This window comes from Nesoenas mayeri (assembly GCF_963082525.1).
Source record: "Nesoenas mayeri genome assembly, chromosome: 2".
Taxonomy (NCBI): Eukaryota; Metazoa; Chordata; class Aves; order Columbiformes; family Columbidae; genus Nesoenas; species Nesoenas mayeri.
The window spans coordinates 114,756,816-114,772,662 of NC_137543.1; the positions used below are offsets into that span (position 1 = coordinate 114,756,816).

The 15,847-nt window shown below is 40.3% G+C and overlaps 1 protein-coding gene across 1 annotated transcript in view; it reads left to right on the top strand.

The window, feature by feature from the left end:
• The window catches only part of TBX20 (T-box transcription factor 20), a gene marked incomplete at both ends in the record, with an annotated part of 34,345 nt that overhangs the window by 9,701 nt on the left and 8,797 nt on the right, over positions 1–15,847 (top strand). The window contains 2 exons of the mRNA XM_080340519.1: positions 5,160–5,318; positions 8,768–8,844. Of these exons, the coding sequence (XP_080196645.1) occupies positions 5,160–5,318; positions 8,768–8,844 (236 nt within the window). The remainder of the gene's footprint in view (positions 1–5,159; positions 5,319–8,767; positions 8,845–15,847) is intronic.

The window sequence follows — 15,847 nt, forward strand, 5'->3', positions numbered from 1 at the left end:
GAGCTCTTTTACTTCCAGACTCAATGCAACATGGGGACAGAGTCAGCAGAAAATGATGTGACACCAGAGCGAGGGCTACTGAATTATAAAAAGAAAACAACTGTGCCTCAGTTGCCCTTGAAATAACTATAGGTTACTTGCAGGTCAAGGTGCCACAGGGTGTACTTGCGTCTTTAAAAGAAACAGGTCCCAGCTCTGATTGGTACTAGTTTATTGTCACAAGCCCCAAGGCTGGAAGCTGGTAAACAGGATGCAGAGGGCTCTCCTCTCACTATGCTCCACTGGTGAGGGCAACTCCTTTAGCTACCTGTCTAATGGTCGGTGGTAAGAAAAAGTGTTGTTTGTCCTGTCCTCTCCCCAAGAGTGCCTATAAAGTGTAGAAATGGCTTGGTAGTACCTCTGAATTGCAAAGAGCGAGCTAAAATCGTTGTCTCTAGGCTTGGTCATTCCCTGGAGGAAGGCTAGAGGAACAGGGGGATGGGTCTGAAAGGGCTGTTGGCTGGGAATAGGGCAGTTAAGATGAAAAAGCACAAATGTAGAGTTGGTAAATGAAGTGCTGGGAAGAGAAGAGTGATTTTGAACTCCAAATCATGCGTACAGGTAACTAACCTGTAAAGCCGAATAGTTGTGTTGTACACAGCGTGAGAAATACCTTCTGTAGTGTGGTATTTATTGCCTTTTTGGACTGTGTGAGATGGCAGCCATTTGTCTGAGCTGTGTTCTCTGTAATGCTTCTCCATCAAAAGAAAATTCTTACTCATTTCAAGACCAAAGAATTGAACTGCAGCCATGATAATTTAAAGGACATCCTGGAAACAGCAACAAAAGTTGTTAAAAACCAAAATAGTGCAGATAGATGCCTCTGTGTTGTTCTTTTATAAAGATCCACTTGTGAGTATATTTTTCTTTAACCCAGTTCCCACCATTGTTCCTTTCCTGACTAGTGGAGAATGTATTTTTTTTTTTTCTCTTTTATTTCATAATCTGTAGAAGGGCAAAGCTGAAGATTTGTGGGCTCTATCACCGAGTGATGATAGAGCAGTATATGTGCGCATTTAAAAAGAAACATTTTTCATCATAACAGGGGCCATGTGTGCCTCTAATAAAAGGCTCGCAGCAGTATATTGCAAACTAGTTAGGAGTGATGCAGTTCCCAGAAGCCCAGACGAGTATAAAAAAGAAGTAGGTCTAAGAAGCTGTCGGGAACAGAGACATGTGACAGAGCAAGAAGATGTAATTGTCTCAGATACAGGCAGTGGGAGAAAATGATCCATAGTGTTTGAGATGCGGTGTCCTGATTAACTTTCCAAGAAGTGGCAGAGGTGGATCTCATTCTTTATGCGAAGGCTTTGGACAGCTGAAGTCGATGGAAAGTAAGGCATATTTGGTTAAGAATAGGCCCAAAAGGCTTGATCCCATGTTGAAATTTACATGACAGGTGTTATGGCATTGTGGAATGCTCTCTTTTTAATATTTTGTGGGGTTTTTGATGTTCCAAATTAGGGTGTCAGATTTTATCTGCTGACTTATTGAAGCTATGTAAATACTATCTTTGGATGACCACTATAATTAAGGAAGAAATTAATTCTCTGGAGCTTTCAAGGAGGGCTCACTGTGGCATTTCTGAGCTCTTGTGTACTAAGAGAAGGGGAGAATTGAAAAGCCTCCTGAAACCTCTCCATTTTGAAAGAGCCCTTCACTGATTAGATCCTTTTAATTAACCTGCTAAAAATCTTAATTATGTTTAATAAGCTATTTTAGTTCCTGAGGAAGTTTTAATGACCTAGAACACCTGTAAATACAAGTTATTGAGAAGCTGGATCCAGCCCGATTCCAGTTTGTTATAGTTGCTTGCTTTCTTCATCCGCCAGGAGACAGTTTTGGTTGTTAAGGTAAATATGGCATTTTATTTGTAGGGTAGTTCATTTCCTGAAAAGGAATCTGAAGAGAGGCATTTGTTTGTTTTCTCTTATTCCAAGACTTTTGGAGTTGGCATGCATCTCTTCTTGTGTATCTTCAGCAGCATGCATAACCCCATAGCTATGTACATATTCTCCCCAAGCATCAAGCAGGAGTCTTATCTCTGTATGCACGACATACAGCTTGCTTCATGGAAACACATTCAGACATCTTTATCAGAAGAAGGAAATGGCTCCTGTCTCTGGATTTTATAGCCTAGCGAGTAATTCCCATTTTTCTCATTGTGGAGCGTTTATGAATGTGATTTTTAAATTTATTTTTAGATTTATTTATTATGTGATGTTTGTCATATGGACTGCTTCTTTTAGGACTTTTGGTTGCAGTTTGTTGGGGTGGCATTTTTTTCTGCTTTACGGTGAGGTGAAGCATGAGCATATACATTATTATAAATTACTTTTCTGGAATTTATGAAAACAAAACTCAAACACATGAATGTTTGCAAAAGTAAAGACAAAGGTGTGAACATGGCCAACAAGTAACTGTGAAAGCAAGGGATTCAGAATAGCCACAGGGAGCAATGTCCAGGTGTTGTTTGTTGTTGTTTGTTTACTTTTAAAATCAACCTGGCAGAAATTAGGAACCCCTGTGCTTTTAGAACACAAATTTTGTCAGGTAACAACCTTCTTTGGTGAATGTGGAAGCCACATTCACAGCATAGTTCATGAATTCAAAGCCACCTTGAGGATTTTGCAGCTGGCATCCAGATTATGGCTGGCGAGTGGTCTGGAGCCAGATGCCTACAAACCTGCCTGACCTTACAACAAATAGAAAACCTTATAAGGATGGAATCTGGTCATCTCCTCTGCCACAGGCTGTCAGCACAAATGCAGATGGGATGGCTGTGGGATCTGCAACCCTGCTGTACTGTCAATAAGCGTGTGCTGGGGGGGTTGCTGTAAGTATATGCCCTCAGACACATGTCCTATGCAGGGACAAAACTTGGATTCAAAGATCCTTGTGGGTCCCTTCCAACTCAGGGCATTCTATGATAGTGCAGCTGATATTTCCCTCTGGGCAGACCAGTGTGAGTGTGCAGTACAGGCATCGGGGATTTTCTGACAGCTACACCATGCAGGTAGGGGGCTGCTCGGACTTTGAGACCACCCTTGGATGCAGCCTGTGTATCCAACTCCCTTAAGCTCTTTTGATGGTCCTAACATAAGATGCATGGATATTAAGGAGCAACTTTGTGCAGTATCCTGCTGACTTTAATATCAGTGAATGCTGCAATGTTGGCAGCCTGTGTGGGGATGCAGGTAGACCACCACATACACACACCCTCATGAAAAAGAAATTATGAGTTCAACCTTGGCCATGGGTCTTTTGTGACCTCCTGGCTATGTCCAGTACTTATTTTGTACCTGAATGAACTGACTTGCCTCTAGTGGGAATGTGCAGGGTAGAGCATCATGGCAGGGGATGTTATCCATGTGCACTTTTGTTTTGGAAAACTTTCATAAAGGATTACGTAGTCTAGTTTGAGAAATGGAGTTTCTTTATCACAATTCACGTTCACAGAGTAGTAAAAGGGAAGGGCATGTGTGGGAGCTGCTCTGTCACAGCTTTTTCCTCCTTCCACTCGGCTGCTGCTCAGATGTAATGTCTCGGTATGGATAATGCAGCCTTGAAAGGCAATGGGAAACGCTGAGCTCTGTGGGCCAACCCCTTGGTAAGCTCATAACCATCTACGCACCATCTTTTAAAATGTCCTTTCCAGATGCTTAAAGCAGCCCAAGTGACTAGGATGGTAAGGCAAAATTTTGCAAAGAGAAGGAAAAGTGCTAAGGACATTAAAGGCAAGGTCAATGGCCATTGTGTGTGCACATACATAAAATGGTGAAGTGATTCAAGAAAGGACCTGAGTTGCTAAAGTAGACATGTGCAACTTTCAGGCTGGTTGTCCCCCATCACTGTAGTGACTTTCTTGTTGCTGTATGCCCCTCCCAAAGTCATAGTGCGACTCTTAGAAATATTTGGCCCCAAAGAAGCAGCAGAGAAGATGTTAATGGAAATTTTAGCTGTGACCAAGCTGTCTCTAAGCTCTCTGCTACAATGCAATGTGCAACCTCTCTCATTGAGCGTGAAATCCTGTACCACTTCTGCTGTGTTTCAGCTGTAGTTAACGCTTCCTGAGGAATGCACATTAGCTATTCCAGATGTACAGACCTGCCTGTAACATCATTATGGCCCCTGCAAAATAGAACCACCCACACTATTGCCAATTTCGTCTTGTGACTGTGATTATGTCCAAAACAAGAACTGGTGTGAGCCGAGCTCTGTATTTAATTCTTATATTGTAATACTGTGGTTAGACGCAGCCAAACAGGCCTCCAGCCAGTGGTAACCGAAGCAAGCGGGACTCTGTTTCACTCCAGTGAATGTTGAAATTGGTTAGTTGATACATTAGGTTTGGAATTGTTTTGGGAGCTCATAAACAATTATTAATGAGGATATAGTGGCAAAGCCTGGTCATTTTGGGGTTCTGTACTGGTTTCCCTCATTGCTCTTATTTTTGTTAGTCTGCAGTGAAGAGCATCTACGCAGCAGTTTGCTTTAGAGGTTTGCCACAGTGAAAGGATCTGGGGAGTTTTATTTTGGGGCAGGCAGTTTGTGCTGCTGCTGGTGGTGTTTTTTTGGGGTTGGGTTTTATTTTTTTATTATTTTTTTTTCTGAGGGGTTCCCAGTTGTTTTCATTCTGCACAGTTTTGCAAGTGTGAATTCTCAGTCATGAGCTTTCAAGAGTTACATATTTACACCTGCATCTGCCACCTGCAAACTGAGACACATGCTTGCAATAACAAATTATGCATGTAAAACACCTCACCTGTAGGAACAGGTATTTGTGCTTCAAAAAAAGTGCTTACCAGTGGTGTAGGAGTGAGAGGAAACTAGCTCCTGAGATGCCTGCTTTTCTACCTAAATTTTTGGGAACTGCCCAAAGAAGCTGTAGACCTTGTTCTGGAAATCAACCCCTGGTCAGTTAGATTTCAGATGTCTCCCCTGCAGTGTTAATTTTATATATATCTATCGATATATCTATTGATATATCGATAGATATATCTATTGATATATAGATATAGATATATATATATATAAAATTTCCCCTGTACAGTTCTATAGCCTCCAAGGGTCCTGTTAACCTTCCTCTCAGGGCAGTGCCTTCTCACTCTTTCTTGCAGATCATTTTGAACTCCATGCACAAGTACCAGCCAAGGGTCCACATTATTAAGAAGAAGGATCACACAGCTTCTTTGCTAAACCTGAAATCGGAAGAGTTCAGGACGTTTATATTTTCAGAGACAGTTTTTACTGCTGTTACTGCCTACCAGAATCAATTGGTGAGTACAGTTGTTGATTTCCACTGATTTGACTAAATCCCACCCTGCCAAAAACTCTCTTTCCATCAATCTAAACTAAGAAGCTTCCTGATATAACCTACCTCTCCATGCCAATATCTGTAGTGACCATGCCCAATCTAATTCATATTCAGGAGTAGCTCTTACATACGTGGGTAGTACTACTAACTCCACAGAGCTATAAGGATTATTCATGGGAGTAAAGATGACATGAAAGAGGCTTTTGTTTGTCTTCCCTTTTGTCTATACAAAGCCATTTGCATATTATCATTTAGTCCTTTTCTACTTATACCTCATTAGGGAACTCTTCTTACTTGCAGTGAACTTTCACACCATGAACCATTAGCTGAGAGATATTCTGGTTTGCACGGGATGATTTCATGGGCTTAAAAAGTTGTCTAATTAAGCTGTAAGGCTCAGACGTAAGGGGAATCACTCAGATGTGCTTTTCAGAGGCTGCCAGATTACATCCAGATGTCTGAATTGCAATTTGCATGCCAGTGAATAATATATACAAAATGGAGGAGATCGTAACAATGGATTGCTAATGAGTAATTTTAGGAAGTATATAAACAACCGGAGAGCGGAGGCTTTGCTTGACAGTGGATAAGGCTTTAATATTTAAGTCAGTGGAAATATGTTGGTGGCTTCAGTGCAATTCAGAGTGTGTTTTAAGAGCCTAATGACCGTGTCACTTAAAAAACAAAACAAAACAAAAAACAAACCTCTTTCCCTCTCTGATTCCCCCAAGTTAAAACAAATATAAGTACCATCCAAACATGTGGGCAGGCAGCATCACAGAGTCAGTGTACCTGCTGGTTTATTTTAAAGAGTCTTTACTTTTGTTTCATATTAAGAAATAATTAATTTCTAAATGTAATGAATAAAACAAAACTGCTGTATAGGGGGACAAAGAAGCTATGAAGTTAATACTGGTAGCATTAAGTTGATCCTTATGACAGACCTGACATCCTGCTTTAAGGCTTTAATATCAGAATGTATTGATTTAAAACTCAGATTTGTATACTGAATGCTGCAGAAAAAGCATTCAGCATCTGTAATCTCAAGCAAATAATATTTGGACAGGCAATTAGATTTTTCCACTTTCTGTAGAAACCAGCAAAATAGTAACAGGCACAAAAACAGCTGAACCTGGAATTTATCTCTGTAGGATGGATCTGTGTTTACTGTTGATATTTACACTAGAGACATGTGTAAACTAACCTTCCCAAAGCGTATACATTGAGTCCTGTAAAATTTCTCAATGGAACATCTCCGGAACCCCTAGAGGTTGATGCTGTCTTATTATTTATGACTAATGAAAATGGAGCCTTTTTTCATTTTTGCCATTTCTTTCAGAACTGTTTTAAGGAGGGGTTGATTACATTTCTGGAGGTTATTAGATAAAAGCTAAATACATTACACTTTCAACAAACTATCTCATAATTTAAAATTTAAAGGGCATGCATTTATTTAAACAGTCAAACCACTGCCACAGAGTTGAATTGTAGGTCAGATTTCATTTTAAAATGCTTTCTAGCAGATGTTCTCTGATTGTTTGTGAGACAGTCTCTCAGGAAAAATATGGCCATAAATGACCATGAGTCTCATCTGGCTTCGGTGGATACAAAAAGTTTATCTTGTGATGTCATACCAAATCTTTAATATTAGGAAAATGTAAGTTTGATTGGTGAAAATACGCTCAAGAGATGAATAGACGTCCTTATTATTCTGCAGTGCAGTTGGCTCAGTGTGTTGGTGATTTAAGTCAATGGAACTATTTAGAAATTTTATTCTTTTTTTTTTTTTCAAGGTAGTTCTCAAAATGCTGCCATAAAAATGTTTGCTGGACATGAGCCACTAACCCACCGCTCTTAGCAACATCACCACGAGTCAAGGGCTTATGGATATCTTGGGAGTAGGATGAGACAAGGTCCTGTGGCAAGGCTCAGGGTAGTTTCCATCATCTGCACCTGCACAATGAAACAGCCTCAAACCCTCAGCCAGCGCTGAGGTCCCGCACTGCTTGCCCAGCCCACAGGGACAACTGGTGAGCTGTAGCACCTCAAAGCAAGGACCTTCCCCAGAGAGCTGGCCCTGGAATGGATCCAACATGCCAGGCAGGGCAGGGAGCAGCCCAGGGGTGCAGTGAAGTTTCCAGGGTGGTGGAGCAGGTTGGTGGCAGCTGCTGGAGCAGCCACTCAACATATCGTTCATATACCGCACATCAGTAATTAAATACTTAGGTTTTGCCTTTCTAAGCCTGTCCCTCTCTTTCTGAGTCTCAGAAGCCAGCTATTAAAAGTGAGGTGGTGGCCTCTTCAATACAGGCTTTTTTTAAGGAAAGCCAGGCTGGCATAGCTACTCAGTATGAAATGCTGAGAGCTGTTGATTTTCATGGGCTAGAGTTGGTGGCATTCACTGCCTTGCAGTACAGGTCCTGTGTTGTCCTTTGTCAATCTCTAACTCCCACTTATAGTCTTATTTTTAATTATTGGAAGAAGTATGGCTGGGAAATTTGAGTATTATGATGATGTCTCAGGTTTTATTCACCAAATCTCATTTGGTTGGACAGCTAGAAAACTTCACAAGGTGTATTTTTTTTTTTTTTTTCCTGCTCCCAAAAAGCACAGTGGAAGCTACAGCCTATGCTGAAAAGTTTCACTGCAAAGTTAAGGTGACCTCCCATGCTTTGGTGCAGAAAGACTCCTAATCAGTGGGTTACTCTGGCAGAATGGAAAGAATGCACTGGAAAGGTTTGTGGCTTCATTTGAAGAAGGGAGGAGAGTTTTGGTTGTAAGAGCCCTGATTTTCCAGGACTGTGATGGCTTTAATGGTGTTACTCCTTTATCCCAACCTATGTCACTTTAAATCTGAGTTCTCCCCACATTTTTCTTTCCTCAGCTTCCTTCCATGCAAAAACAGTTAAGCTGCCCCTGTCATGGCTGGTAGGTCTGGATGGGAACATTTACATTCCAGTAATTAAAAAAAAAAGGTGGGGCTGAATCAAAGAAACCTCTTCGGGTCTGCAGGCAGTGGCTCCTACTTTGGGTTCATAGTAGCTGGTGTGCAGCTCCACCAATGAGGCTCAGATATTAGCAGGGTGCTGTGCATTGCTTGCAGAAAAGACAAACAGATTCATGCTGGTGAAGTATTTGGAAGCAGCAATGTTGTGCCATGGGCCAGTTCCTCCTGCTCTGGGTAACGTGAAGGCTGAGCTCACTGTGCCTCCAGTCTTTCCATTGCCGTGTGTACAATACACTCTGGTTTGCCTTCCCAGCTCTGCAGCATATCAAGAGTAACGTGCACACACACACAGGAACATGGATAAAATTAGCAGTGAAGTCAGGAGGATGGATTGTTTAACACTTTGTACGCTGCAATACCTTAACACTATATTCATGTTGCATTGCTCTTTTCTGTGTTTCCAGATAACCAAGTTGAAAATTGACAGCAACCCTTTTGCTAAAGGATTCCGGGACTCTTCCAGACTCACTGATATCGAGAGGTAATGGGGACTTTCTGTTTACTTTCCATGCAGATAAGATAAAGAGAAGAGAGGGTTTGTAGGAAAAGCATCCTTTCAACTCCTGAGAAGCTGTGCATTTTAACGTTATCTTGTTGCATATAGTAAGTCTCCTCCGCCTCCTTTAAAAATGCTTACAAACTTTATGAAGGGAGAGCTTTTTTTTGAGTTTTGACATCTGTTCCAGTTGGGGCTGATGTATTCATCATCCTGAGGGGGCTTCTTGGAAGGAGGAGAGGGTCCATTTTACAACTTCAGAATGAAAAGCTTTTTTCTTATCATGCCGTTTAATCCTATTGAGGGCTGTGAATTGGGTCGATGGGAAAAAGGGCAATGGTCCTGTGAAAAACATCTTTATAGCTCCCCACTGCTCCACACAGTGGAAAAGAGAGAGGGGAGCTTCCCAAAATACACTTCAGCAGTCCCAGACACTGAAGTCAGCAATTATTGCCATCAGAATGAATCCCATAACTCCCACTCTGACGACAAAGATGCCATTTTTGTTTCACCAAAATTGTACTGCAGGCTGCATCAGGCGAAAGCTTTATCTGGAAACTGTTGAGTTTTGTGTACAGCTCATTATAAGCAACTGCTGCCATAGAGACAGAGGCATTAACCCTCAGTTGAGTAGGAAATAAACTTCAATCTCTTGGTAGCTTTCCAGCGTGTCACATTTTTATGATATCACGTCAAATAGTTTGGCAAATGAAGCAAATTAAGCTGCCTGCATTCTTTAGGCTGGAAGAGAACTCAATGGAGATGGATATAGCATATCCAAGTTTTCCTATGAGCACACAATCATGAAAGAAATTTTGGAGAGGCCAAAACTCTGTAAGCACTAATGTGGGGATATCCAGATGTATCTGTGAGTCATCTTTCATGGGTGCATACAGGGGACAAACTACTCAATGAAGTCATAACGTACAGCTCTAGAAAGTCTTTATACCATTTCAGAAGCACATAAATTTAAGCAGGTTCGTGGCTTGGAAGTAGTGGTGTATTTTATACCTTACTAGTAATCGGACCACTAGTGATCTGTTGAGTAACTGGGTGAAAAAATAGTAATTTGGGAAAGCAAGCTTGTAGACTGCAGTGCACACTAGAAAAGTTGTAAAAAATGCTTCCAAAATGAAAGTTTTAGTTGAAAATGGGGAAAAAAAAAAAAAAAAAGCAAATTTAATTAAAATAGCATAGGCTCCTGTATTGACAGACTACTAAGGTAAACATCAACCTAGGCTCAGGTTTGTTTGCAATAACTAGTCAAGAAAGAACCTGTTGGAAGAGAAAATACTTTCATTTTTCACATTTCAGTTTCCTGTTTTACAGACAGGCGATATCTAATGAAATAACTTTGCAAGGGCTGACAGAGTCTGAATAGATAAGCTGGGAGAAAAACTTAGTTACCTCTGTGCAGATGAACCAACTATCGTAGTGCTGGATATGAAGGGAATTTTTCCAGAGGACATCTTATTATAACAGCACATGGCATGAAGTCAGAAATGCTGAGCATAAACCGCAGTGCCCTTTATTGATAAGTGTAAGAATAGAGCCTGAGACAGGCAGCCTAGCCCAGGCATGAATGTTGCCATGAAAGATAAGATAACCAAATGTGAAACCTACAACAAATACAGGAAACAGAATGTGAAAAGTATTGAAATGACATTAAAACTCTGACTTTGAGAGTCCAAGTTTGGTTCAGGTCTTGTTTTGACTTAAGTTGGAAATCTTAGCCCTGATTAGGGAACAACAATGTTTAGACAAACAAACAAAACCCAACAAAACCAAAATAAAAAGATGCTGCACAGTGCATCAAGTGATGAGATAGTAAAAGTGTAGCACACAATAGGGCTGGTAAGAGACCGTTTGAGAATTTCCTAAGTTATCTGACATGGTCCAGAAATACCAAGGGTTTTATTCAGTTTCAGCACTAAAGTATTCAGGCAGATGAGAATGTCATTCTCCAAGTGCCCACTCATCTATAGATTTCATCTTAGAACCAGGAAAATTACTTAATGAAATATGATGTAAAGCAAAAATAATAGCAAAATGAGATACGTCAACAGTAAGAATTTCTTGCTTGATGTACATCATGACATGCATTACAAGATGTAGATGATACATTGAATAGTACAGCATGACTATTGCTTAGTCTAGATGGAAACTTAGTTATTTTTGTAAGATCACTGTCTAAGAAAAATACTTATTTTCCAGGGAAAAGACTATGCAGGTCAAATGTACATTTGAACAGCTCCTGAAAATTAAATCGTTATCTAGAAGCTGTGAAAATGCCTTCCATGCATGTAGGAAGCACCCAAGCAGGCCTGCATACAGCATGTATGTGCATATACTGCAGTGCTGTGCAGTGATCCTGATGGTCTCCTGCAAAGCATCCCTTGATGTTGGGGCCAAGAGAGCACTCATTTATCGCAAGTTCCAGCTTTTCCAAATGACCTAAGTAGCGTGAAAGTGTACAGAGCTTTGTATTTCATTTCCAGGTATTTAAGCCTGCTTTTTCCTAAACAGCCTTTGGGGAAGGAAACAAATCAGATCAATTGATCTTTAGAGACCTAAAGAAATTAAATTAGTCTGGAGTCAGTTACTGCACTAAACCATCCAGTAATTGGATTGCTCCTTGTAACTGATTGAAAACAGCCTCTATCTGTAACAATATAGGGAGCTTTTCTTTATAGTAGATCTGAGAGAAAAACACATCTTTTTATGACATGATGACAGAAATTGCACTTTTTTAACCTAATTGAATATGATTTTATAAATATGTGACTTTAACGATTTCAGGCTTCCCACTCTAGATTTACGATCCCTATGTAGAAAATTCAAGCTGCAAATGCCTTTAGGATTAAATCTGTTTGCGTTGTATGTGTTGGAGTTAAAATAATATACGTAAAGGTAGTGAAATTTGCAAAATGCTAGAGGAGGTAGGCAACAGCAAAGCTATTGAAGTGCCTGTATTTTCTAAATACCTTACAATGGTTTCCTTGTAATCATAGGTATATATATAAAGCTTTTAACTATTGAAAAAATCTTTGGTCAATTTGTTATATATATAATTTTCAGTAGGATGTGAGATTCCCTACACAATCAACTCTTTCCATATAGTACTTGTGGTAAACTATTTATGGCAACGGGGCAGAGCTTATCTGGCACTACTGTAATTTAGATAAGTTGCTGACTCACCTTTTGATCTTTTTGCATGGTATTTACATTTCCTCTATTATAAAAAAGCTCCCATAGTGGTTGTGATTGAAATAAACGAACATTTAGTAGAGATTGTCAGAATGTGGAACTTAACATACTGTGGTGCTGTCTATGAGATGGCAGATGCAGGAAAGTGGATGAATGTGATCTCTTTCAATGGCCACCTTTGTGAAAAAGATTAATGCAGGTTTTATAATGAGCAATTCACTTTGGAGATGGGCTTTAAAGGAGTATATTTATGCTTCTGCTTAAGAACAAAATGGCCAAACCCATGCACAGTCAGAATCCAAGAGATTATTTTTTCTTTTTATCTTGAGCCTGAATTTCTTTGGAGTTGTTGTGAAGAATTAGCCTCTTAAAACCCAATAAAAAAACAAAACCATCACAAATATCATGCAAACAACCTGGTGAAAAAGGTGATAATTTCAAGAGTCTGAGTCAACAGAACTCCTGAATTGTAAGATAATGGTCAAACTAGAACTGACAGATCATAATCATGATCTGAATGTTGTTTCTCTATTTGATCCAGCATGTGAATGGCAAGTTCAGGGTGTGGAATTGTAAGTAGTAAAGAGATCTAAGGCAATATACCCATCTGCACGAGTCAAATAATGCTTCTGGGAAGTAGACACGTATGTGGGAGGCAATAGGGAAAAGTATGGCTGCAGTAAGGAAGGACTAAAGGGATGGGAGAAGTAAGAGACCTGCACCCCAGCATCTCAGTGGGATTTGCATGGTAATCAGATTCTGAATTTTCCCCTGAGGAACCTCATGTCTGAGATGTGGAAACACATTGTACTGGCTTACAAGGCTGTAAGTGAAATGGATGTTAATGCTTGCATATGGGCACTTCCCCATTGAAGTAGGAGTCAAAACCATGTGCTTAATGATCTGCCCATTCCCACTTCTTATTGCTAGTCTAGAACTTCCCTGGCTCTTAAAAGTCCCCTACCAACAGCCAGAAATATATTCTCTCAATGACCTACTGCCATGTCCATGGTTAAGTAGGGCTTTGTCATAGTTTGCCAACAAGCCAAACTTAACCAGCTGACATTTTATTCTCAGCTGGTTCTCAGTCTGTGAATGTCAGCAACCAGCCATGGGAGATCATCTCCTGTGTTTAGGTTGGGAGAAGTGAAGTCCTGAGTTTAGGAAGAAACACCAGAGACTCTGGTGCCTAAATGGCTGGTATCTGCTGCCTTTCCAGATGTGCTGAGGTTACTCCAGCCTCCACCTCCTGCTCCAGAGTAGTAGATTGATTGTCTATATTTTCTGTATCATCCCTTCCAGACCACTGCAGATGGTTTGGATGTCTTAGGACATCTAGAAAGAACTACCTGCCTACATTTAGACTTTTGAAGAATTTCCTTCAGTTCTCATGATTTTTGTTTTTAAGCACTCTTTTTCCCACATAGGTTTTCTGTAATCTATATTTTGACTGGTGCAACGCATTGCTAAATTCTCATTTTGCTAGAGTTTTCCACTCATGTTATGCAGGTGTAGTGTGTGCATAAGGGTAGGGGATGATGTCAGATCACACCTCTGCTTTCTACCTGAGGGGGACTTTTCCAGGTACTTCCCCCAGCCCCAATCTTAACAGCACCACTCTGTCCTCACCTCTCATCCTTTGCCTGACAGTCAGAAATAAATGATTGCTGTCACTGGGTGAAGTGGAGCTCCCCAAAGTTAGTTATGTTAGAGTTGTGTCCTGTATTTGGGGAAAAAAATATACAAAGAAAAATATTTGATGTGTATTTGCAAGTGTGTGCTTTTATCGCAAGTCAAAGAATAGAAATGTACTTTTTTTTTTCCATTCCCTATATGAAGGTAACTGTTTTGTTCATTAGTACTTGCAGTTGAGAGAAAAGGGGTGGGTCTACTTAAAGTGTCATTACTTTTCCCATGTCATGGTTTCAGCCAGGCTATGTCACCTCCATGCATATTATAGCTCTTTCAGGATTGCCATCAGTAGTCAGATGTTTATTTCAAGGGCACCAGTAAACAGCACTTTGGAGATACATTTGTTCTTTCTCCTGCAGTCAGAGAAATCTAGATTAATTTTTTTTTTTCATAGTTTAATTCTCATTTCCCTGCTTTCTTAAAGTCATATATATTCTTGGAGTATTGCATCCATCCAACACTTGCCCCATAGTTTTGACTCTGTGTGAAAGTGTTTGGCTGTGTATCAGCTTTCAGGACAAATAAAACTTCAGCTTATGTGAGACAATGTAGTTTGATAGGTCCTAATTCTTCCCTGGTCAGTTTTAGTCCAAGCAATGGAACTGAGCTACCTCGTTATGGTCAATAATTTGGTCCATTCTGTGTCAGAGCTGAATTAGGTTCCTATGGTCAGCCTGTAATATTCATTTACCAGTATGGGAGCAACTACATGTAACAAATTATTCTGTATCTTCATGCATGTGTAAAATAGCAACTAAAAGTCACAGGAACATGAAGGCTGTGAGATATCTGAACAGTGGTACTGACAGTATTTGTTGTTCACTCTTAGCTGTTATTATGGAACAAATGTTCCTCCTGCTGTGCTGGGGTTTTTTTGTTTGGGTTGTTGCTTTTTTATTTTACAGACTTGTTTTTAGCACTTGTATCTTGGACAAATTAGTCATCTCTTCCCTTAAAAAAAAAAAAAAAGCAACTTCTACTTCCGACAAGTTTATTTTTATGCCTTCTCAGCCCATTTATTCCATCTGTCTTCACCTCACCTCACTTCTGATGTCTTCTGTTATCTGGGCTTTCTTCCAAACATACTAACTGGCAGCTACAAAAAAAGGAAACCTTTGAAATGTAGAACTAAAGAAGTCATTCAGGCTGCAAACTGATAATTCATACACTTTATATCCTGTTCTGTATTTTTCTTTGTGTTGAACCAAATGGCCAAGTAAAACATGGTTGTCAGCTTCAGTTTTTTATTATTTTTCTTCTATTATTTTTTTAACATTTCCTTTTTTGTAAAGAAAAAAGACAAAACCCATGACACCAGGAACAGGGAGCAGAACCTGAGTATATCCTTACCTTGTTGCTTACCTAGCACTTGGATACTAAGGGCAAAAAGAGAAAACACCAACAGGTTGCTCAGTCTTGCCCTGAAATTTGTACTCTTTGTAGCCATTCCTAACTGAGGCAATAACTTCTGCAGAGGACATGAGTTCAGAGTGCCTGGCTCTGCCACCTGTTCTTTTTCATCGCAGTCTGGCTTTTGTATTTTGTCTTCAAAGGGACTGAACCTGGCTCCCGGTGGAGTCATCAACTCCATCCTCTTTGGAGCCATGGTATGGATCTAAGACTGATACTAACCCAGGCCTGGCTCCAGCAAGATAATTCTGGATTAGCTTTCCTAACACCTTCTGTCAAAATCAAATATATTGCCTTGAACCTCCTCATCCCAAGGGGAGAATGTAGACTTACGTTGCCATCCCTTGGGTGTGCTCTCTGCCAAATTTGGGAAAACCCACAGCTCCAGGTGCAAACATGTAGAGGCATCAGTGTTGACAGTGCATTGGTGCCAGGAGAGCACCAGTATCTTCCATATCAGCAGGGCTGTTGGTCATGAGCTTCAGAATCAGAGTCATGGTGACCACCAGCCTGCTGTGAATGCACAGCTGGAGTAACAGCAAAAGGAGCAGAAAAAATGACATGAAACATCTAAGAGATGCCTGCCCCCACCTGCAAAGAAGCACTGTTCTTTCATCTTGATTGAAGATTCTGCTCATGGTAATCTGGGACTCTAGCATCTCCCAAGAGAGTTTATGTA